This window comes from Canis lupus, chromosome 6 (assembly GCF_003254725.2).
Source record: "Canis lupus dingo isolate Sandy chromosome 6, ASM325472v2, whole genome shotgun sequence".
In the NCBI taxonomy this organism is placed as follows: Eukaryota; Metazoa; Chordata; class Mammalia; order Carnivora; family Canidae; genus Canis; species Canis lupus.
This window is the reverse complement of record NC_064248.1, coordinates 75,223,869-75,250,452: the sequence shown is the minus strand read 5'-3', so window position 1 is coordinate 75,250,452 and position 26,584 is coordinate 75,223,869. Positions and strand designations below refer to the sequence as shown.

General features: G+C 33.6%; 1 protein-coding gene across 3 annotated transcripts in view; it reads right to left on the bottom strand.

Annotated features, from left to right (window-relative positions):
* ANKRD13C (ankyrin repeat domain 13C) overlaps nt 1–26,584 on the bottom strand; it is an 85,437-nt gene that overhangs the window by 17,829 nt on the left and 41,024 nt on the right. For 2 of the 3 annotated variants that reach the window (XM_025418006.3, XM_049111808.1), the window contains 5 exons: nt 25,933–25,978; nt 20,661–20,727; nt 16,366–16,510; nt 11,274–11,405; nt 7,823–7,984 (listed from right to left, as the gene is read on the bottom strand). In XM_025418006.3, coding sequence (XP_025273791.1) covers nt 7,823–7,984; nt 11,274–11,405; nt 16,366–16,510; nt 20,661–20,727; nt 25,933–25,978 — 552 coding nt within the window. The remainder of the gene's footprint in view (nt 1–7,822; nt 7,985–11,273; nt 11,406–16,365; nt 16,511–20,660; nt 20,728–25,932; nt 25,979–26,584) is intronic. The other variant, XM_049111809.1, reaches the window with a different exon arrangement.

The following is a 26,584-nucleotide window of genomic DNA, read 5'->3' as shown; positions in this document are numbered from 1 at the left end:
ATATATGTGTGTATATGTACATATCATGTATATATACATATACATTTATATATGCGCAACACATGTGTACACATACATATTATCATGTGCATATATATATATATATGCATATTATCATAGTAAAGACTCCCTCGCCGGGCATGATTAGACAATGTATAAAGTATGTCACAAGTATATTTTTTCAGGTAAAAAACTTCTATCTCTATTGTTTCTAGTAGAATTCTTTCTAAATTGTACATTGCACATTACCCAGCTTATAAAAAGACTATAATGAATCTAATTTAACCTTTTACTGAGTACTTCATCTCATCATGGTACCAATTATTATGTTTTAATAAGGTCTTTCCTAATGTGTTTATTCTCATTGATCTTTTGTTATATACTGACACTTGCAGCTAAACCCTTCAGTGTTCCCTCTACGTTGTTACCATCGCTGTCTAATAAAATAGGAAGACATGAAAGCTGCCACAGGACAGCAGATGGCTTTCAAATGTTATTTCCCAAAGTCAACAGGCTCTGTAACTGAAATGTCATCAAACCTTTCCTCATAATTAAAGGCAAAAATTCTAACGACTGTTTTCCCTGAAGCATACAAAAAATATACTTTTTTAAAATGTATTACTAGGTTTGCTATTATTCTATTATATGGCAAAGATTTCTAGCAGTTTAAGACATTCATGTCTTTTATATCTATGTATTCCTATTGAGATTTTATATATTTAAAAAAAAAAGACATTAGTGAATCTTAACTCAGTATTCTCTCTATATAGTTGGCACAAAATAAATGCTTTTACCAAAGACTCTCATATCTAGGATATAAACAGGGCATTATTCCCTCCTCCAATAATAATTAGTTGGAACAAAAAGGAAAAAGAGCACCAATCAGTGCTCTTAAGAATTTAAGCATCGGTGACTTAAGAATTTCTGAGGACTTAAATTTTATTATAAAAAAACCTTGTCAAAAATATGTACTAAATATTAAAAACATGTCTGGAAAGGAAAGGAAGAGGAGGCATGGCGAAACTAGTTAAATGGCAAATAATTCCTCCTAAATGCTATCTAAAAACTATTTCTTATAGAAATCAGAACAAATATTTGCCTTAAGAACAAAAAATCTCAAAGATATTCATTTACAATAAAGAATATAAGTTTATTCTGAAGAGAATTAGACATTTAAAAAACTGAAATTCTATTAAAATATGGCTTCAGGGACGCCTAGGTGGCTTAGTGGTTGGGTGCCTATCTTCGGTTCAGGTCGTGATCCCGGGATGGAGGATCAAGTCCCACATCGGGCTCCCTGCATGGAGCCTGCTTCTCCCTCTGCCTGTGTCTCTGCCTCTGTCTCTCACTCTGTGTCTTTCATGAATAAATAAATAAATCTTAAAAAAAAATTTGGTTTCAAAATATATTGTCATGTTTTCTGAAAACAATCAGAATAGTCCTATGTATTTTCTAGGTTCTTGAAATTTTCAATAATGCTCCAAGCCAAAAATATTTTTTTTTACCAATATGTGTTCTATACACATAATTTTAAAAACATCACAATACTGATTTTTCTTTTTAACATTTACCAGTAGCATCTTTCCAGAATTCTATCTTAAGTTTCCCCCACTCCCTTTCCAACTTCAGATTCCCAATATTTTGAAAGAATTGCTAAGACATATTAAATATCTGAATATACAGCAAGAAACAACTATAACACAGACATCTTGGGGTAAGGGTCCTAAAATTAAAACCTGCCTTTGTCATTCTAGTTTTGTGACTTCATATAGATTAATTTCTTTAAACCTCGGTTTCCTTTCTCTAAAAGGGGACAATGAAACTCATCTCATTAGGCTATTATAATAATTAAACGAAATGATATATGAAACACTTAATACAATGCCCATGCTAAAAACAACTCCAAAGTTTTAAGCCAACATAAATAAGAAAACAACTTGTTGAGATGAATATGGATTCAGTTTTTTACTGTAGAAACTCAATTTGAGTTTATGGTACTTCATTCAACTTAGGCCACTGGAGAATCCTTTTCTATTTCTATACATTTGAGTAACTAATCTATATTTCATCCTGACTTGAAAGTTAATAAAGCATTATGTTGATTTGTGTTGATTTATTTTTGTACTACCAAATATGACCTAGCAGCTATTAATTTCAATACTGGTATATATTCTTTTAAACTCTGTTAAAATTTTAAACATAGTTCATCATTAAATGACTCTTGAATTCAATGGATCCTTCCCTTTACTCTTTTTGACCCCAATTTTTAAACTTTACATGTTAATTAATATATACCTTTCCTAAAAAGCTTATGTAGGTTTAAAGAACTATACCTTCCTAAAATTATCTACAAAATGCATTCAAATATTTCTATTCTCCTTTAATGCCACTATCGAATATAATTAAACTGATATCAGCTTCATGTTGCTTTTCATGTGTTAGCAAATTGTGTCTAGGAGAAATACACACACACAAAATACACCGCTGATTTGTATGTCTTTTTATAATTACATTTATCAATTCTATTTTGATGTTCTTTCATCCTGCACCTACCTGATTCAACCAAATCAAATTATATATATAGATGAGTATCTGACAGAATTACTGTTTTCTTTAAATTTCTTCTAAATATTTATAATTGAACTTCAAAAAGATTCTCAAATGTAATTCTTCAGTTCTTCCCTATCTAAAGTCCAAACAATATATAATGAGATACGTATTTTCTTTATTCTAAAACAATTAAAATGTAATCTTACAAGGATTATAGAGCTAACAATAATATACCCATGCCTCTTAGTAATTAAGAAATTACTCATGCCAGATTGAAAATTAGTATAATGATTTTTAAAAATTCACATGTATAAAAAAAAAATCTCTTCTAAGGTCAGGAAAAAGGCATGATACCTGCTCTCAAAACTTACTTATTCAATATTATATTGGTGTTACTTCCCAGTGCAATAAGAAAAACAAAGGCTAAAAGATTGGCAAGGAAACATGATCATCTGTAGAAAATCCTAAAGAGTCTATAAAAACTATATAACTAATATATTAATTTAGCAATATGGACAAATCATATGTATTTCTATATGCTATAATGGAATGCCTAGAAAATGAACTATAAAAACATTACCATTTATGAAAGTACTAAAAAATACTAAATGCTTGAGGGAGACTTAGTAAAATATGTGTAAGATTGGTATACTAAAAACTACAAAACACTTCTGAAAGTGTTCTACAGAAGATCTACAGAAGATCTACAGAAGATCTAAATAAATGGAGAGATATACCATGTTCATAAAACAGAAGACTCAATATTTTTTAAGATATCAAGTTCCCTTACTTTAATTTATAAATTCAACACTACCCCAATAAAAATTCCAGCAGGTTGTGATTCAATGGAGGAAGGATAGACCTTTTTTTTTCTTTTTTTTCTTTTTCTTTTTTTTTTTTAATGATGCTAAATCAACTGGACATCCAAGCCAAAAAAATAAACCTTGGTCATACATCAAATCTTATACAAAATTAACTAATTCATGGGCTTAGAAGTAAAATGTAGAAATATAAGAGTTTCAGCAAAAACATATAGGAGAAAATCTTAGGGACTTGGAGCTAAGCAGAGTGTTTTTAGATTTGGTGGAAGTCATAAAACAAAAACTGATAACCTGGATCTTATCAAAATTAAAGACTTTTCCTCTTCCAAAGACCAGTTTAATAGGATGAAAAAATAAGCTACAAAGTAGGAAAAAAATATCTGCACACACATCTGACAAAGAACTAGTACCTAGAATGTATAAAGAACTTTAAAATTTAACAGTAAAGAAACAAACTAGACAATGGGCAAAAGACCTGAAGAAACATTTTATCAAAGAGGATATAAATCTGTATATTTTATGGCAAATAAGCACATGAAAATATGAGCACTGAAATATCATTAGCCATTAAGGATATGCAATAAAACCACAATGAGACAGCACTGTTCACTATCCGTTATGTACTAAATGCCTCTCTCTCCAAAATTCACGTGTTAAAACTCTAACCACCAATGAGATGGTATTTGAGGTGGGGCCTTTGGGAAGTAATTAGATTTAGATGAGGTCATAAAGTGGGACCCACATGATGGGATTCCTGTCCTCATAAGATAAGGAAGAGACCAGAGTGCTCTCCCCCACCTAAGAACACAGCAAGAGGTCATCTGTAAGTCAGTAAGAAAACCCTTATCTGGGAAGCAAATAGCCAGCATCATGACCGTGGTCTTCCCAGCCTCTAGAACTGTGAAAAATAAACCCTTGTTGTTTAAGCCATCCAATCTACTGTATTTTGTTAGAGAATGGAAAATGGAAAACATTTTGGCAGTTTCTCATAAAACTAAACATGTTAACTACCATCCAATCCATTAATTAATTGTACTCTTCATTGCACTTGGACCTGAATGAAGAAATCCACCCACCCCCCACCCCCCCCACCCCCCCCAGAGAGGGATGTGTGAACTCTTCATTGTGGAGGGAGTTCTGAATGGACTAAAGCAAGGGCAGGATGTGGGCATTCTAGAGATGAGTGCTGGAAAGCACTTCACTACCTCCATTTGACCTCAGGCTGTACTTTCTAATTAAGTTCTTTCCAGTCATCTTTTAACTCAGGCAAAAAACCCTACAAGCAAAGGATCCCTTGATACTATAAACCCAGACTACTCCCTCAAGCAATAAGAACTGCCCTGACACCAGCAAGACCCCCCAAGACAATGATCAACCTGACTTTTACTGTTCAGCAGCATGTGCCCACTGAGCTTTGTCCCACATTTTCCTTACATAAACCCAGAAGTATTTTCAGCACTTTGGATAGTCTTTGAGACTTCAGTTAACTATCTTCCTGGTGTTGGCGTCATGAAAATAAATTCCTTATTTCACAACCACTTGTCTCTCTGCTTTTGGATCTTGCCGGTGGCAAGTAGCTGAACCTGGTCTGTTCACTGGAGCTGGGTGTTCTTGGACACTTGGGCCCGATTACAGTACGAACAGTACACAGAGTAGATAAATCAGACAACTGGCATGAACTGTCCTCTAGAGCCACCAGGGTGGTGAGGCACACAAGGTCTGATGGCCCACTCCTCCAGGGCCCCTCTCCCCATATACCCCTCAAACATACACACAAACACATACACAAGCTTCACACATTCCCAAAGAGAGCATTTATCTCAGAGAAATAAAGACTTCTATTCACACAAAAACCTACAGGTGAATGTTCATGGCAGCTTTATTTGAAATGACCTAAAATTGGAAACAACCGATGTTTCCTTCAACAGGTGAATACTTAAGCAAACTATGGTACATTCACAACATTGACTACTACTCAGCAGTAAAAGGAACAAACTATTGACTTACACACCAACTTGGAAAAACTACCAGGGAATTAAGCTGAGCTGAGTGGAAAAAAAAAATCTCAAAAGGTTATGTGCAATATCCTTGAAGTGACAAAATTTTTTAAATGGAGAAACAGATTAATGGTTGCCAGGGATGAAGGACAGGGAAGGCGCAAAAAGGCAGAAGGTGTGCCTATACAAGGGGAATATACAGGATCTTGTGGTGATGGACATGTTCTGTATCTTGACTGGAAATGTAAATATCCTGGTTATGATACTGTATTACTGTTTTGCAAGACGTTTGTTGCCATTTGAGAAAACTGGGTGAGGCATACTCTTAGGACTATGTATTTGAACCTATGGTTATTTCAGAATAAAAAGATGAATTAAGAAAAATCGAGCAGACCTTTATGTAAAAATTGATCTATATATTCAACATCATCCTAATCAAAATCCCACCAAGTTTTTTATCTTTTGTAGAAATTGACAAGTTGAATTTAAATATTCATCAATCATCATCACCTATATATAGTTCAAGGGCTATGCTTCACACAGGAACTGTTTCTTCCAATTTCTGATCAGAAGTTGAAAGCTTGTTTAGTTAATTTATTTCATATTATTTGGTTCTATTACATACCTCTTTGGAATTAAACTATGTTTTAAGTTCAAAGTTCAAAACTACTGCTGATTAAAATGCCATTTAAATGGCCCTTGAACAATTCAGGTGCATCAGGTTATAATTTCTGCCCTGAAGAAAATCAAGTTGTATACTGTTAAGTTTAAATGTAGTTAAAAAGACAACTGAAGACAAATGGCTGGCTAATGGCCCATGAAATTCTAGTGTATAAAGTTTTGTTTCTGTGTATTCATCCCAAAATAGTTTACTGACAAACTTAAACATAGGTAGCAATACCTACCACGACAACAAAATCTTTTTTTAACAAAATCTTTTTTTTTTTTAACTAACAAAATCATTTTTTAAAAAGACAAGTTCAATAAAATCTTAATCAAAATGCAAGTCCAAAGAAATGGCCTTTTGTCTGGTCAATAATGGAAGAGGGTAGCAGCTGTGTCAAAGACTGAGCTCAGCATTCCCTCTCTCAGTTCATCTCCATTTCTATTCCCTGAGCATATCGTGTCCTACATCTCCTACTGACCAAGAGATCAGTTAATACCAGAAGTCTCCCAGAAAATGAAGTCCTATGAGGCTCTAATCCAAGGCCAAAAGAAAAACGAATACAAAGAGGATCTGGCAGGAAGGGGATGGGATCACACTACACTGGCATAATCACAATGTTTCCTTAACATTTAATGAGGATTCTTAAACATTTTATATTCTGCACTTATTTAACTAAATAAACTATGGCTGATTCACAAAACACATGAACTTTCTAAAAAACTAAAATATTTTCCACACACACAGCATCACCATGAATTAGCTGGAACCTGACATACTATTCTGAAACAGTTTATCCCTAAAACATAATCTAGCATAATACCAGAGGAGAAAGACCACACATTCACGGATTCAAGCCTCCTCATAGTAACCTTCAATCTTTTTTACTCCTGTGAGTCATATTTTACACTTCAAACCAGCACTCACACATTTGTGTATTTATGTGACACATACACCCCTGAAACTATTATTTCGTTAGGTAATAATGACCCATATTACATGTGATGTGCTCTGGTTTTACTCTAACATCTTTACTTAGGTTCTCATTTTTTTCTCTTTTAAAAAAGGATGGTCATAGCCCACTAGATTAATTTCATAACCTACTAACGGGTCCCTATGCTGCCTTTGATTTGAAAAGCACTGCTTATAACTGTAGTAAAATGTTAACATTTGGGGAATCTTGATTAAAAGTATCGAATTCTTTGTACTGTTTTCTTGTACTTACTTGTAAATCTAAAATTGTCAAAATAAAAAATAAATTTAAGAACCCATCCAATTCATCTTATGAGGAAATAAGATTGCAGAGGCAATGATGATGTCTCATAGACCTTTGTATCTCCTAACTTCCCCTCCCCTTTCCCTACTGTCACACAATTCTTTGCATATAGCATGCTCTCAAGATATACATGCTGAATACAACTTATGGGAAGTTACAGCTTAGAAATGACTTCATAAAAGAGGTAATTCTTTAGTGGGCCTTCAAAGCAACACAAGATTTCAGTTGGTGAAGCAGGAAAGATATGCAAAGGGACACAAATTAAAATTTAACACTGGGTTTCATGTTTACAAAATGATTTTAATCTATTAATGAAGACTCAGAGGCCAAGAATAGATTCACAAAAAACCACCAAAGGCGCTATCACAGAAAAATAAAAGGTGATAGCTAGTTAAAAAAACAAAACAACCCCTATGGGTGTACTTAGTGTACTGATATAAATTCACTGAGTGCCAGGAATGAAGTCTACCCCTTCTCTCCTTAGCATGTTATAAATTAGAAGTAAATATTATACCTCAAAATTCTGTTCCATTATGTTTCCACCTTTACTCAAACTCTCCATAATGGCCTTATTTCGAAGAATATCTTCTTCACTAAGGTGTTCTCTTCTTTTTCTTGATTCTAAAACAAGTCCATTCACCAGATAAAAGTCTGCCAAAAAGTTTCCTACTCTTTCCTAAAACAAAATTAAATAATCAAAATAAAATATTAAAATATTTCAAAATAACAAAATGAATTAAGTTTATCTTAAGTTTTAAAGATTAAAAAGAAAGTTTCAAATATACATGTTTTTCCACAAACATGTAGCATTTAGGTAAAAATAAATACTTCTTTGGTAATTGAGCTTATCAAATTATCTCAATTATATACAAAATTACACATTTCACATTTGCAAAGGAAAATTTAAGACACACAAGATATATGATAATCTGCAAATGATTAAATATAAATAAAAATACCACATAGTATTCCTTTAGAATCTACTCCCAAGTAGCACAAAGCTATCTGAAAACTTTATTTAGCCGATAGTCAAACACCATGAGTAACAAGGAGGGGTCAGGGATAATTACTGTTCCCATTTTACAGATAGAAAAAAAAAAAGTGGAATGAAAATAAATATTCTAATTCACACAGGAATCTCTAGCACACCTAGAATTAATTACCTGTTCCAATAATCTATTCTGTAACAGGATCTAACTTCGAGTTACAGTTGATTGCTTCTTTCAATAAAGAAGAGAGAACAACAGAGTGGTCTTGCTGACCAATACAATTAAGTGTTTACATTATGGATTTGGGTAAGAAAACTCAAGTGATATAAATGATACCAAGAAAAGAGTTATTACTTCCTTTCAATGAAGTCCTCCTTCAACATTAACCTTTACCTTTTTCAGACCCATGAGTGGTCAGTTTCAAATACCTTACTACAAAACCCATGATCAATAACTTACTGAAAACAAGCTTCCCATTTCTACCTGTATGCAAATCACCTGGTCCCATCTTGCTGATATTTTTTGGCATTCCAAAACTGTGTTTAGAGTTGATTCCATGTACACCTTACTTTTGGTGGCCTCCTTACCAGTCACCAAAAAGTTAGGCATTCTGCACCTGTTTCTACCTACAAAATGGGAACCATAATTATTACTGACTCCCTCCTTACCTGTCAAAGATTTTAGAAGATCACCTAGACGCTGTTCAAGAGCTTTAAGCTGCTTAGCAGTAGCACTAGATGAATAGCAGCTTCAATTTTTATCTTCTCTTGAGGTGATCCTTCTAATGCTGTCCAGAAGAACAGAGTACAAACAAATAAGACTTCAAACCGACAAATGGACTGCAGTGTGGGAGTTCACAACTGGAAATCCCATAATACTATTTGTTGCCAAATAGGCTTAGAAAATAAAGTTGATGAGCCTACATCTAATAGTGAGAATCTTTCTGTGGTTGAGAAATACTCAGGAGATAATTCTCAGTTTTTGAAATCTTAAAATGAAAAAGCATTTATTAAATTATCATATCAATAAATAAATTGTAAGTGTATATTCTTCAAAATCCAGCCATTCCATTTTTTTCTATCTATAACAGATAATGCAAAGGCATGTAAATGGATGGTAAGCAAAACATCATTTGTAATAGCAGAAAACTGGACACAAATGTGTGTCATTCATCAAAATGTCCATAAATAAGAGACTAGATAAACTACAATATATCCATACTATGGAATACTATGCAGTTGCTAAAAAAAAATGAACTGGTACTGCTGATAAGAAAAAGCTTTCTAAACATACTAAAGAGTAAAAAAAAAAGTTGCAAAACAAAAGACATAATACGACACTAGAAAAAATAAATATCAACCACTAAAGATACATATTACTATGGATACATATTAATGTATTTACAGCATAAGAAAGGTCTAGAGGATATATAAATGGATAATCCTCTACAAAGTATTCTAGGGATTGAGTAGTGATATAGTGGCACTTTACAGGTTTATCTATAAGGTTGTATGGTGATTAATTTTGTGTCAACTTGACTAGACTATAGTGCCTAGCTATCTGGTCTAATACCTGTCTAGATGTTGCTGTGGAGGTATTTTTTAGATGTAATTCACAGTTAAACCAGTGGACTTGGAATAAAGCCAGTTAGCCTCCATAATGTAGGCAGACTTCACCCAAACAAATACAGACCAAAGAGCAAAGACTAAAGTTTCCCAAAGGAAAAGCAATTCTGACTCAAGGCTGTAACATAGAAACCCTGCCTGAGATTCTAGCCTATTGATTTTAGACTCAAGACCGTTATCAACTCTTCTCTGAATTTCCAACCTGGTAGACTGCTCTACAGATTTCAGACTGGCTAGCACCTATACTCATATAAGTCAATTCCTTTAAATAAATCAATCTCCCCTACACCCCTCCCTCCTTCTCTCTCTATATCCATATATTATATATAGATATACATGTATCTATGTGTTTTAGGTATATAGAGATACAGAAAGAGAGATTTCCTACTGATTTCCTCCTAAGAGAACTCTAATATAAGCTATTTTTGTTTTCCCAGTAAGAATATATTAGATTTCTATGTATAAGGAAACATAATTTTTAAAACATAATTGTTAAAAGCAATAAATCTTGACCTTTACCTATGTGATGATTTATTCTTTTTTTTTTAATATGTTTATTTTTAAGTAATCTCTACACCCAATGTGGGACCTGAATTCACAAACCCAGGATCAAGAGTTGCATGCTCCCCTGACTGAGCCAGCCAGGTGCCTCTGTGATGATTTATTTTTAATTTTATTTAAAACTTTAAAAAAGGCTTCTTCATATATCTAATTAAAAATTTTTAAATATATTTTGAATAATCTTATAGAACCTCTTGCTGACAAATGCAATGAGAATTATGGAAAGAATTTACAATTCACTAAGGGAACGAACCTCCACAGAAATTTAATTTAATGATAATATTATAGAAATGAAAGCTTATTTTAGTCATATATACAGAATACTGAGAAACAGCGAGTGAGTAGTTTGGAAGTCTAAAAGTGGAAAGGAAAAAAAAAGACCCAGGGAAACGAATTCAAAAGTGTATCCCTCTTTGCCATCCTCTTAAGGAATAAAAGCATAAGAAATGTAATAGAACCATTAAAAGACACTGTTCCCTGCAAACAACAAGGTAGCTGACAGCAAGAATCTTTCTCAACAAAATTCAAATGAGCTAAACTTTCTCTCTTGGCTTTTGTAAGAGTATCTTCCAATTCTGTAAACAACCATTCCTTATCTGGATTCAGGAGAAGGAATAAACCACTGGAAGACAATTCAGTAAGCTACTTCTTCCTGCATCTCCATCATATTATTTTGGCAATATTAATTGTTCATTATTATTAATATATGAATAATGAATAATAATAATTATTAATTGTTCATTAAATACTGAACAATTTTTAAAGTTGAAAAATCAAGATTTGTACATACTGTTTTATCTTCCCGAAAAAGCCATCCAGTTTGGGCACGCGTGAAAGAAATTGATTTGGTTGATAAAGTTGCAGAGTAAATATCACTACTCATTAAAATGTCAACCTCCTCTTCTGTTTCCATCTCTGATTCCTGCAGTGGGGGTAAAAGGTAAATATAAGAATCTAGATTTTCAAAAGTTATTAGTCCTACATATGAAAATATCAACAATTAAAATGTTACAGATTTCAAAAACCAAAAAAGGACACATTCTAAAACATGTGAAGTGCTACTTACTCTAAAAGCCAATTACAGAAGTTTAAACTCTTTATCTCTAAATAAGTTAGAATTATGACTAATTATAAATCTATAATTACAGGGTACATGAAATCCAGTACTCTTATATTGTTAGAGATATGTTATGGAAACAATACTGGATTACCCATTATAGAAATATAGAATAAACAGAGCAATTTTAAAAGATTAAGAATTAAGTTGAGAGGTCTGAGACAAAATTCCAATATAAAGGTTTTCCTTAAATATAAATCAGTCTTACTTTAATTCTTTCTACTCCAAAGACCCACCACTATCATTTGAGCCTTTCTTTCCCAAAAGCTATAAGTAGAAGGAAGAGAAGGAGAGCAGAAGGGAAGGAGAGAAGGAAGGATGGGTATGGGAGGAAGGAAGGGAGGAAGGAAGGGAGGGAGGGAGGGAGGGAGAGAGGGAGGGAGGGAGGGAGGGAGGAAGGAAGGAGATCCTTTCTATATTCCTTATAGACAGAAAGGGAATCCAAAAATATCAACCCATGGTTTCAAAACTTAATAATCAGTCTTGTTTCAGGCTTATCCTCTCCATATTCCCCAGTGCTGGTATATAATAATTGATTAATAATAATTTTTTTAAGTGAGAAAAAAAAGGTTTGTGCTTCCTTCAGGGACAGAAGACTAAATAACCAGGTAAGGAAGGGTAAATGAGTAGGTATAAAATGAGATTCTATTCTATAATAGGCCAAGAGGGACTCTGATATTCCAGGGTCTTAAGGGGAAATAAAAAGAGGAAACAGGCAGAACCTAGAGAGGTGACTAGGGCATAAGAATTGTCCAAAGAGTTTTAAAATTTTTATTTAAATGCAATTAATTAACATATAATGTATTATTGGTTTCAGAGGTAGACCTCGGTGATCCATCAGTCTTATATATCACCCAGTGCCCTCCTTAATGCCCATCACCTCTTATCCCGTCCCCGCACCCCTCCCCTCCAGCGACCCTCATTTGTTTCCTATGATTAAAAGTCTCTTATGGTTTGTCTCCCTGTCTGATTTCGTCTGGTTTTAGTTTTTCCTCTCTTTGAGGAGGCATTTCTACAGTTTGTCCTTGGGGTTTCATGATGACTGGAGGCTCTATTTCAAATAACTCCTGATTTCCAGCTTCCCAAGATGCCCATTTTCTATTCTTCACCACCAAACTTCACCCAGACATAGTCAATTGCTGAATCTATGAGTCTATAGAAAAGAATACCTTGGTACTAGGACAGTGCCATTTCCTTCACCCTTTACAAGTGAAGAATGCTAAAGCTATAAAAGGTGAAAATGTAGTCCTAGCAACAAAACTGATTCTGAACACAATTGTCTAAAGAAAAACTTTGGCTGGCAGAGGTTGCAAAGAACTGTTAGATATTATGTTTCAAATATACTGTAAATTAATTAGGAGTTCATGTATTAGTTTGGGAACAATGCTGTATACAACATGGTCTATGAAGAAAACTGCCTTAAGTTTCAAAAACCCTCTTTTCAAATAAACTTTTGGAACAGAACTCTTCTGTTCTTCTGAGTAGCTGTGACAGAGACCATCTGGCCCAAAAATATATCTAAATATCTAAAATATTTACTATTTCTCCCTTTACAGAAAGAGTTTGCCAAACTCTAGCCTAGAATGTACTGATGTGCTGTATTAGGTACCAGGGAATACAACTAAAGGAACCAAGGTGAGCAGAGGAAGAAAGCCATACAATGAATATAGTATCAGAAGCTCTATGGTACCAGATTTAGTAGGAGCATAAACAAAACAATGGTCACCTGGCAAGGGAGGAAGTGACACTAAGTAGGTCCCTACCACTGTGGAAGTGCAAGAAGAGCCCTCCAGGAAGTGGAAATAATGTGAACAAAGGAATGAAGCACTAAACAGCATGGTACATCTGAAAAACCACAAAGAGCTCAGTATGAAGGTACCTAAGTTAGTAAGGTAAAAAGAGTCTAGAAAGGTAGGCAAAAGCCAGGTCAAGAAGGTTCCATGCCATATTAAGGAATTTGGATTTTATTCTTTAGGAAAAAGGATCTTTTAAAATATCTTTAAGGAAGGCAGTTTTCATGAATTTGCTTTCATTATTCAATCTATCTCTAGTATGTGGGATAATTTAGAAGAAGACAAGATGGGACCAGGATGATCATTTATGAGATTTTTACAACGGACCAGTTGAGATAGAATGAAAATCTGAATTGTGGCAGTAATGGTACAACTAAAAAGAGATAATTATAAGACCTTAGGAAGACAGAAAGGACTACACACATTCTCTACTTAAGAAACATGGAATAAAAGAAAATATTTCAAAAATAACTCACAGTTTTCTGGCTGAATAGAGATTAATGTCATCCATCAAAGAAAGGACAATGGGAGAGAGGGCAGGTTTGGAGTTTGGAGGAGAAAAAACAGAATTAAGTTTTAGATGAGCTGAATTTTGAGGCACCTGGGAGACATATATCATATCCATTAGGAACTTAAGTAGGTAGATCTTCCTTCGGAGATCTATCTGGGATAGAAATATATACTGGTGAATCACCAACCTATAGCAGGTAGTTCAAGATGTAGGAATGGAAGAGATTATTCTGACAGTTTGTAAAAATGAGAACCACATTAAGGGTACATCAATATTCAAGAGATGGCAAAGAAAAAGCAACAGGCAAAGAACAATAAGAAGAGATGGGAAAAGAACAATCGATCAAAGTCAAATCCTAATGAAATGATAATTTTAAGAACTGGAGTCACCAACGATAGCAAATACTTCAAAGTCTGATAAAGAGAAGGTTGAAGCAAGTAGAATGATTTTAGCAAATGACTCATAATTAACATCATCTAAAACCCCAAACCTATTTCCATATCCAGAACTTCCAATTCTACCATTGGCACCACATCATTCCACTCTTCAAGGTAGAAGCACAACACTCATCCTTAAATCTTTCTTTCTTTTTTTTAATAATAAATTTATTTTTTATTGGTGTTCAATTTGCCAACATACAGAATAACACCCAGTGCTCATCCCGTCAAGTGCCCCCCTCAGTGCCTGTCACCCATTCACCCCCACCTCCCGCCCCCCTCCCCTTCCACCACCCCTAGTTCGTTTCCCAGAGTTAGGAGTATGTATGTTCTGTCTCCCTTTCTGATATTTCCCACACATTTCTTCTCCCTTCCCTTCTATTCCCTTTCACTATTATTTATATTCCCCAAATGAATGAGACCATATAATGTTTGTCCTTCTCCGATGGACTCATTTCACTCAGCATAATACCCTCCAGTTCCATCCACGTCGAAGCAAATGGTGGGTATTTGTCGTTTCTAATGGATGAGTAATATTCCATTGTATACATAGACCACATCTTCTTTATCCATTCATCTTTCGATGGACACCGAGGCTCCTTCCACAGTTTGGCTATTGTGGACATTGCTGCTAGAAACATCGGGGTGCAAGTGTCCTGGCGTTTCATTGCATCTGTATCTTTGGGGTAAATCCCCAACAGTGCAATTGCTGGGTCGTACCCTTAAATCTTTTTAATTCTCAATTCAGTACACTCAAACTACCAGCAAGTCAGTCTTTCATTCTTGGAAATATAAGTTATAATTTCTTTAAGTATTCGTTGCACCACCCATATCACTTCTCAACTGTAAAACTGTAAAAAGTAAAAACTTTTTCCATAAATTCCCTGCCTCTAATCTCTCCCTTTTTCCGATCCATCCACAACATACTGGTTGTGTGATGTTGAAGATGTCATTTAATATCTATAAGCCTCAATTTTCTAATCTGTAAAATGGAGATAATAAAACTATTTGCTCTGACAGATTATTTTAAAGATTTAATGAGAAAAGCTGTAAAGCACCTAAATTACTTGTGGATCAAATCAATACCTTATTTAAGAATCTATGACTCTCTGTTGCCAACTAAAGCAGATTCTGTTATTTTACCTGGCTTTTAAAGCCTCTTATAAACCACATTCCCATGCTCAATAACAGAAACCTTCACCACAGTCAAGTAGATCTCTTTTCTGCTTCTGAAACAGACCATCCTCATTCCCTCTCTCCTGACTTTATTCATTCTGTTTCCTCCACAAGGAATATCTTCTCTTCCATCTAAAACTTCATTGCTCACTGCCATCTTAGGCAACACAAAGAAAATGAAAAAAAAAAGCAACAGTGGCAAAATAAAATGTTGACTTAAAAACATCTTTAAGGTATCAATGATATAGCGGCACAGAAAAAGCTTTTTCTTTGGTTTATAGCAGGGAATGGGACATTCAGGGAACAAAGGATAAAGATAACGTATATGATTCTTCAGTGGTGCTTGTGGAGGCAATAACAACAGGGAGATAAGACGTGACAGAAGGAAAAGGGAAAAGATAGAGAAAAATAGCCAAAGACTTAAGGACAGTAAAAGAGTACAAAAAGAGTACAGACAGCCAAAAGAGATGCCGCTACTAGGGAGACAAGAGATGATCAGCAACATTAAAAGAAGTTAAGGTAGCAAGACAATAAATGGTCAAAGGGGCAGCACAGGTTCAACAAATGAGTGCTACAAAGGAGAAGTCAAGCAAGTTGGAGTTCATTTAACTAGGAGATCATCAATTATGAGCAAAGTCTCAATGGAATGGTCACGATGAAGACCAGAAAAATAAAAAAATAAAAAAATTAAAACGAAATTTAAAGCTAGTTGTAAAGAAATGAAAGCTTCGGGAATGAACCATCTCACTTAGACTTTATGACTCAAACAATTACACTGAAGCTTGGTTGCATACATACACACTTAAAAAAAAACATTTAGAGAAATACCGAGAAGACGACATGCTCACCTCGTGGTGTATTCGCTGATAAACTTTTTGTTCATTGTCTAACACTACAAAAGATTCAGAGGGTGCCGCATCCCCATTGAAAATGAAGCTTAAATCCCCTCGTTGGCACTTCATGTCAGTAAAGTCTATGAGAGTAGTGTCAAGCCTGTGAAAGATGGGGAGATGAGAAATCCTGGCAAATGAAATTTTGATAAAACTCCATAATAATTAAACAAGCTTTGTTGCTTCTAAACTCAAACCGAGATGCTAACACCATATTTCAAAGTCAAACTTCTAATGAAAGTTACAGTATCTTATTTAAAAACACTGAAAGAATATTTAAATATATATTCCATTTTTCCTATATTTCATTTTCTGAATATGTACTTTATTAATCCAGCAAGGAAAAGATTGTTTCCACATTGTTCAAATATCTCCCTAACTATACCTTGTTCCCTACCATTGCCCTTACTTCAACTACTCCACAGAAGTTACTTCAACTGTGAAGGGCATTAAAGGAAAGAAGACTTGTCTAACATTCTTTGATCCCAATGAGACCATGCTGCTAGCTCAGCAGAGTACCTAAGGAGGGTACAGCAGCAAGGATGGACCACACTCCTAGATTAAGGGCTGTGTGTCCAGTCTTGCTCTTTTGATCTACATCTGTGCCTATGCCTAACCATCCGATACCAAACCTTGCTTCATTCCTCAACTACATAAATCATTTAACTTACTCCAAATTCTTGTCCTTTCTGTTTGACTTCCCAGATTCGGATTAGCATTCTCTTTCCCATCATCTCCACAGCCTAAAAACCTTATGGATCAGTCCTTGTGTATTTATCATACTCTTTGGTAACCAAGGCCTGGCATGGCCCAGCCCAATGGATCGGTCTCAAATAAATTCCACAAACCACCTTGCTGAAATGAGTGATAACACTAGAATGGAAAAGCTTACAAGCACCCTGAAGTGCTTCAATCTTAACACCAGACTTTGTAGGAGACCACATTAGGATCTCACTTACTGGCTGCTCAAAACACCACCCTTAATCTAAAAAATGGGTTGACACAGCTGTTAAAAGATGCTGATCACACCTACTGGGTTTTCAAGAATTCATTACTTCATAAGTTATTCAATTCTCATCCCAGACTAGGCAAAGGGAATGAGCATTCTTCATTTTCTTCATTTCCCTACACAGAAAAATCTGAGAACTGGAACGTATCTTCTAGGCTTCATCAAAAGAGTAACTTGGGTTACATATAATTTATCAACAAAACTAGTACCTTTTAAAAGTGAAGGTGATACTATTAATAATTTTGCCAGGACAACAGGGATGAACCAAGAGCAAATAGGGAAGTATGGTTACCTTATGTACAAGAGCCTCCTTCCTGAGCTATACAAAATGTATACACTCCCAAAGAGTGAAATCAAAAAGCCCTAAAAAAACAAATCAACAATTCCCATGGGGTGAATCCTGCCTGGTGCTTTACAGCTGAATTCTAGCTCCTGGTCCACTTCCAGGGGGCCAGCTACTGTAGTAGTGCCTATACTACCAAACATGTCCTGTTACCCCTTGTACATGTGGCATAAGAGAAAATAATGCCAGTAACAGAGGCTTATCCCCTACCTCTGTAAGATGTAGGCTACTGAAAATATCACAAAGGAATAGATCATTTTCTATTAAGTGGTCTATCTGGACTTCGAGCTTCAGCTACCAGGGTACTCCACTTCCCCACATAAAAAAGGGAAAGAAACAAGAGTAATCTCCTGCCTCCATTTCCTTGTTGCCTATCCCGGATGAGACTGGTAGGGGTTGGCAGGTAAGAATAGTGAGGAAAGAGATGCACAGAGAGACAGAGACAGAAAGACAAAGACACACTGACATGGTGACATTTGAACCTTTTGATCTAGCCACATCAAATATCACTCATTGTCAATTTTTATTTCATTTGTGTTTTTGTAAATTTCAACTGAAAGGCTGCCCAAAACATCTTCGGCAATATCCCTGACATATTGGATGGCCTCGGAAGTTGTATTACATGCCTTATAATGATACAATTTATCATGATGGTATTTTAATGTATTAACTAGTCCTCGCTTTAAGCCTTTGAGTCTAAATATATTTTTTGTAATTCTTACCATGTAATTAGCCATGAAAAAAATTATATAACTGCAAAGATTTGAATAGAAAATGTTCAAAAAAATAGAAAAAACAGAAAGTGTTCTTTTTGACATAAAAGCTTGAAAACTGCCAAGTAACACTGAAAAAGAATATAGAGCCTTCCCTAAAGACAGAAAAAAGCCTGCAATGAGGCAAAGTTTGCCCTGATCATTTCACTGACTGAAATGATCAGGTATTATTATGAGGTAATCTATAACCTCATAATTATTAATAGTGAAAACATTTACTAACATTCGCAACAATAAAGTTACTTACACTTTCCTATTTCCACCGAAGTATTAATTTCTCCTTGACACCAGAAAAAATATTTTAAATGATCATGTCTGTCATGAAATATAAGTAAACTTTAAAGATTTCTTTGAACATATTTTAAAATTCAGTTTCATTTGTAGTAATTTTTTTAAAAAACTGTCTCATGATGTTTACATGAAAGTTATTTAATATAATGGATTTTTTTTTTCATTCTTCTCATCTATGAAAAACCTTTGTCCATCCTAAAACCCAGCCTCTCCATTAATCTGGTAAACTTTGTTAATGAGAGCTTTAGAACCTTATCACATTTCTCCTTTATCCTCAGCTGCTTTATGTAAGCCCCAGCGCTGAGTGTCTTCCTAAATTATAGTAGTTTCTCTTTAATCTATATTCTCTGACACAATTATTCTCCCTCAGGCTTTTATTCTCATGTCTCTATTTTAACCATTTTGTGGTTTTATTATTTATACTCATTATGTAATATGCATCATATCATTTACTTTCAAGTCACATATAAATGTGAAATAATTTTTTAAAAGAAACTTTTTTCCTAAATCTAAGAATCAAACACAACTAAAACTAACCTTTTTTTTAAAGTAGCATATGGAAAATACTACTACACTCCCAAATTATCTACCACCTTTGGCAAGCACCTATAGTAAACATTTTTACATTGATGTATAATTTATGATGAAATCATAATATAATGTTAATAGGCTACTGAAATAAATCTTATCATTATCAAAACTCTTCCTAGTTTTTCTTTTATATTTTTCTGTATTTTGCAAGGTTTCTATAATGATCATGAATTTAATGTACATATGCACTTTCATAATTAGAAACATCTGAAGGTTATTTTTTTAAAAACAAAAACCAGAAACTTCTACTTTAATCAAATTCTACTTCTTGAGAACAATTTCTCTAGAACTAACCTTGAACTAAAGATTATCTCTTCACTATAATTCAACATATCTCAGAATAAATCTCAGAGTTGACTTTCTAAAATTTCTGCCTTGTGACATGGTAGGAACGGACAGGAAGTCAGAGGTCCTGGCTCAGCTATTAATTCACAATATGCACTTATAAAAATCACTTCACCTCTCTATATTTTCTCATTTATCAAATGAAAAGTTTTTATGATATTATCTCAATATATTTCTAGTTCTAGGTCCTTACATGTCCAAATTAATATTCTGGAGATATGTAGAGCTATAATAGATTTACAAAATTATTTATATAATTTATAAATACACTAAAATATGGATATATAAATATAAGTTGGCAGTTCACTAGTATTATACACATCTTACATATGTATAATTTATAAATATACCTGTATTAATACAAAGTTTAAGATACAAAGAATAAAAATAAAACTCTAAACTGAGTAAAATAAATAATTACCCATCAGATCCAAAAATCAATCTTAATTTTAAAAAGAAAAAGAAGAAAATTAAAATTAGCCTTAAAGTGTGCACTAGAAGGAACAGATGCTTAGACAGATGGACAGAGGAGGGAGGGTATGAGAGGGATGGAGAAAAAAGGACAAGAGTTGGGTCTTCCTTATGTGTGTCCCTATTCCCCAAATAGTCAGGATCAGAGATAACCATCTTAAATCTTCTCATTTTAAGATCCTGTGATCTTCACTCTGATTGCCTCCTAGATAGTCAGCAGTTGAATAAGAATACCTTTGATTTAGTCAAGATTTTATATCTTTGGTTTCTTCTCCGCAGGATGTCTCAAGATAAAATGTTGTGCATATATTACAACATGTTTAAGTTATAAAATACTACATCCAAATGCAACCTATTAATACAGAAAGAAAAGCTTCCTCTAAATCTCAATTTTCTGTTACTCAGAAAGAAAAAAATCAAGTCACCTTACCTGATATTGATACCTTGTTTGTATATTTTACATGCATCAGAAGGCAGAATTCGGGAAAGTAAAGGCACTGTGTTTTTAAAAAGAAAAGATAAAAAATACCTAAAGTTCTGAAACATTACACATTTCTTAATTAGAAAAAGAGTAATTTCAACATTTTATTAATCCACTAAAATTGTAATGATTTCCTTTAAAATAGTATTTTTCCACTAATAATACACAAAGCAATTCCGAGCAACTTCAAATCCCCACTATTTAACTGTAATTGCTACAAAGTTTAACACTCACATCCTCCCACAAACACACATGAATAGCAGTCAATACAGTGCCACTCTTGGATACACACTGTAGAACATTATTATAGATGCGAAAACCATACCCCACAGCAACTAAACTACCCTGAATAGGTAACCTGATTAACCTGGATCCTATCTGATCCTTTAAATATAATCTCATTAAATAGTAGGAAAGTAATGTGTATTTAAAAAAAAAATTTTAGAGCTAAGTAGTCAAATTTGAGTTTGAATTCCAAATATGTGACCTCGGTTACTGAAGCTCACTGTGTAACCTCAGTTTCAAAATCTGTAAAACGGAATCATACTATTCACCTACAGATTTCTACATTCAGTGTTGTTCACATTCATATAACAAACATATTCTGATTTCTTTTATTATTTACTGTCTGCTATGTTTTAGGAAATACAGGTTATTCTATGGATGAATAAATCTGCATACAGGATATAATAAGCTACCACATACAAAAGAAATAATGTGAAGCCCAAACAACTTGAAATCAAAATCACATCACATGTACATGTGTATATAAGAATGTGTGTGTGTATAAGATATACTACGTGCATATTTTACAAAACTCAGTGTTTTAAAAATGAATGATAATCAACCTCGGTTAGAAAGAAGTAAAAACTTTATTATAGAAATTAAAGGCTAGTTTTTTAGTTAACTTTTTATTTCTATTTTATTTTATTTCATTTTTTTAAAGATTTTATTTATTTATTCATGAGAGATACAGAGAGAGAGAGAGGCAGAGACACAGGCAGAGGTAGAAGTAGGCTCCATGCTGGGAGCCCAACGTGGGACTGGATCCCGGGTCTCCAGGATCCTGCCCTGGACTGAAGGTGGCGCTAAACTGCTGAGCCACCGGGGCTGCCCTTTAGCTAATTTTTTAAAAAACATCAATATTGTCTAATTATCCAAAAAGGTATATTAATATATCAATGTCCTTTTTAAATTCCTAGAGGTCATGTAATCTAAAATGATTTCCGGCATTAAAGACAGTTTTCTAGACATTTTACTGTACACAAATAAGAAAAGTTACTGCCCAAAGGGAATATCTACAGTTACCCTAGTCAAAAAATATAAGAAATCATTTTCTTTTTTTTATTAGTTTCAGAGGTAGAATTTGGTGATTTATCAGTCTTATATAACACTTACTGCTCATTATATCAACTGCCCTCCTTAATGCCCATCACCTGGTCATCCTTTCCTCCCACCAACCTCCCCTCCAGCAACCCTCAATTTGTTTCCTAGAGTTCAGCATCTCTTATGATTTGCCTCCCTCTCAATTTTCATCTCATTTTATTTTTCCTTCCCTTCCCCTATGTTCATCGGTTTTGTTTAAATTTCACATATGAGTGAAAGCATCTATCTTTCTCTAACTTACTTGTTTCACTTAGCGTAATACCCTCTAGTTCCATCCACAGCATTGTAAATGGCAAGATCTCTTTCTTTCTGATGGCTCAGTAATCATTTTCTGATAAAATTTTTCCTTATATGAAACAACAGAACTTGAAAACAACAGTAACAGCATTTATCTATATACATGATCAAAGCTCTTCTCTATGCTGTCTAATCAAGATCCAGTTTTCCTATCCTTAAGTATTTAGTAGAGCATGAAAAAGATAATTAAAATATAGCACTCTAATTTAAGATAATTTAACTTAATTTATTGCATCTTTTGAAATAGCATGGTAACCTACTATAACAAAATTTAGAATTATATATCAATACTTATCAAAAATCAGAAGCGCAGGAACAGAGAAATGCAGAGAGAAAATAAGTTTAGGGACTGAGAAGCAAAAGCTAATAAAAAGGAAAGAGAGAATACATAGAAAAAAAGATTTCTGCTAGATTTTAATGCATTCCAAAATTAGAGCAATGTGCATCTTCCCAATTCTGCAATGACTTTATTCTCCCTCATGTAAACTGATCAAGTTCTCTATATCTGAGGTTATCTCAGCATAATCTGAGAGCTTAACATAACACTCCAAAAGTAGCATAATTCACTGAGTTGAAAAAAAGAAATCTCTACATTTTAATCTTAGTTTTGCTGTTATTTACTCCTGATATCAAGAACAGTTTATTAACGTAATGTTTTCCATCTATAATACACAGTCTCAAATACAGAATGGATATTCTGTAGATTATGAGGTAAAGAAACTCTAAAAACAGTTTTTCTGTTGAAATATGCCATATACACAAAGCTAAATTTGAAGTCATGATTATTATACTATAAATTATTTCATGCTTTTACAGTAAGTATATAAAGGGTTTCCTTCAAAAACATAATTTTATCCACACCAAAAAAAAAAAAGTTTGCAATATCTGGGGCAGTTATTATCCCCATTTAAAAATGAAGACACCGGGGACGGCTGGGTGGCTCAGCGGTTAAGCATGCCTGGCTTTGGTCCAGGGCATGATCTGGAGTACCAGGATCGAATCCCATATCAGGCTCCCAGTAGGGAGCCTGCTTCTCCCTCTGCCTATGTTTCTGCCTCTCTCTGTGTGTCTCTCATGAATAAATAAATAAAATCTTAAAAAAAAAAAAAAATGACACTGAGGCAGAGGAAAGATATGTGATTTCCCACATCAAATAGGAGCCAGTACTTCTGATCCCAATTTAAAGCTTCTCTTTATCTAAAAACCTAAGCTGGAATAGTTTTAGTTGCCTTCAGACTTGCTATTAACCAAGTTTGAGGCTTTCAGCCAAACACTAAATATAACAATATGAGAAAGAGTGTGCATCCTCCACTACCTCTAATTAAACCTAATTCTGGATCTCAATATTTTTTAACTTCCCCTTATTTCTGGGTTTCCTTTTTTCCCCTCAATATTAGGGGTTTCTTTTTAAGCAAAAAAAAAAAAAAAAAAAAAAAGTCATGTTTTGTTAGCATTTTATGTTTGCAAAGGGAATTTATAAGTTCCTCCTTCTTCATTTGTTTTTTAAATAGACTCTATGCCCAACATAGGGCTTGAACTCACAATGCTGAGATCAAGAGTCACTTCTACCAGCTGAGCCAGCCAGGTGCTCCAATATTAGGGGTTTTGACAATGGAAAGAAATACACCTAAACTCTAGAAAAAAAAAGCTTACTAATCAAATCTAACAAAAAGGATTGTGCTGCTTTTTTTTAATCCAAAGGGTCTAAATTAAATCTAGCCAATAAGTTTCATTTTTAAAATCATACATGACATCTAACCATCAGATGCTAGTAGTTTTGACACGAAATCAGAAAAATCCTTTATCAACAATGAAATAGATGTGCTGTTTTGCACCAAAGTCAAATCTCCAAAGAAGCAATACTTTTAACCAATACCACAGTGGTTATGTCATGAATTTGGTTATACAACATTTATACTGTTTATAACTACAGATATATGTACAATTATAGTAGTGATTACATTCATTTCTATTTCTTTATGTAACTGAAATGTTACTTTAAAATATTTTAAAACATTTGCTCAGCAAGATAAATCAACTATTTTAGAATGTAAACCACTAACAATTTCTTGAGAATCAGTTAAAGAACCAATATGCTCAAGGGACAACCTTGAGTATAAGATTGCCAAGCAGACCTAGGGTTTTTACACATGAAAAAAAAAAATGGTATTCAGGCTTTAAACCAATCTGACTTGGAATTCTTCTATTTTACAAAGCTACTACAAACCTCTTTTTCTCTCAGTGTTCTAAGACACCTGGACTCTGAATGATATATAAAGCATAAAGGCAAGGTAGCCCTACAGAGTCACAAAATCATGTGTGATTTTGATGGAGCCAAAATTAACCTAATGAGCTAGTGTTGTAACAATGTTGGAAAAGAACTGACCTTTAGAAATCAAAACTTTACACTTAGAGATTAAACACACTAGGAAAATCTTAATCATTCATGCTACACATTATTTTGTAGTTGTTGAAGTACTTCCTCATGAGCTAACAATACGGAAAGATGCCTATGATACATTATATAAAAGTGACAAACTGTATAATGATATAATGGCAAGATCCCATTAAAACAACTAATTCTGAGGATACAATATATATGTGCATGTATGTATTTGTGTATTACATGCACACTTACACTCATGTAAACTTTAAAAAGGGTTTGAAAGCATTCATATGAAACATTAACAGTGATTTTTATAGCTGTCAATAACTGAATATTTAAATATCTTTATTTCATAGAAATTAATTCAGATGCTTAAAAAAATATAAGCTCATTATGTCCAAACCTATACACAGATTACATTGTTTTTAAATCTTCAAAATGAAACCCAAATTTAGTTGTTTTAGTAGTTGTTTAATTAACAAAAGTCACTAGGATCACACTTCCTCTTTAGATACAAAGGTTTTCTCCCTAAATGGACTGAGGTTTAAAATGGGGAGGAGAGAAACTTATCATGCCAAGATAAATCATTAACTGACTCTAAAATATCTAGGGGTTAAGGTTTTATAAATAATTGAAACAGTGAACAACCAAACGGTATATATATGAAGTATACAATAAAAGTAGCAAAATGACTGAAAGATGACAAAATATACAAAATCAAATAATGTTAACTGAATTCTTCTCATTCAGGGATCTAAGTATTATATTTCAAATCTCATTAAATTTAGTAATCTCTTTCTGTGTCTCATGAATAAATAAAATAAAACCTTAAAAAAATTAGTAATCTAATAATCCCATAAATTATTCTCTTCCCTTTGAGAATTCCTTATATTTATTAAAATACTTAAATCTTCATTCTGTTTAAAAAGAATAATTTTCAGTCTTAAAAATAAGACTTTTGAAAGTTACTAACCAGGTTGGGATAATTAAGTATTACTACAGGGCTTTATTACCATTACATTCAATGTGATGAAAAAGATGTAATTTTCCTTAGGACAAGTTCAAATTTGCTAACATGTATATTTAAGCTATTTTTGCACGTGCATTTCCACATTGGAACATATTTTACAGTAAAATATGACACATTCTTACCCCAGCTTTGAAAATCCCAGTGAAGTTCCAGATAAAAGTCACCTAGCTGAGAAACAAAATACAAATAAATACTGAATGTACCTTAGTTTAACAGTTCTCATATCAATTGAATATTTTAGTTTTTAAAAAAAAATCTATTATCACTAAAGGTCTATAGACAGGAATAGAAAGTAGTTTCAATTTTTGGAATAGGAGAAAGAAAAAATAAGGTTAAATTACTTAAAACATTACAATAGCACACATTATTATACTTATCTACAAAGGAAGATATACAACTGCAGATTTTACTAGAACATATCTGAAACTGACAGGCATTTAAGTTGGTATCAATAAATAGTCCATTTCTCAGCATAACCAAAACAATAATAATAACTCTAACTAAAAATAGCTAATAACTTTAGATGTGTTCCAAAATGACTTTTTATGCAGCCTCACAATGGACTAAGAAAATGACACAATGAAATAGAAACTTTTTCCTATAAAGTGGTAATTTTTTTTTTTTTTTAATTTATGATAGTCACACAGAGAGAGAGAGAGAGAGAGGCAAAGACACAGGCAGAGGGAGAAGCAGGCTCCATGCACCGGGAGCCCGACGTGGGATTCGATCCCGGGTCTCCAGGATCGCGCCCTGGGCCAAAGGCAGGCGCCAAAC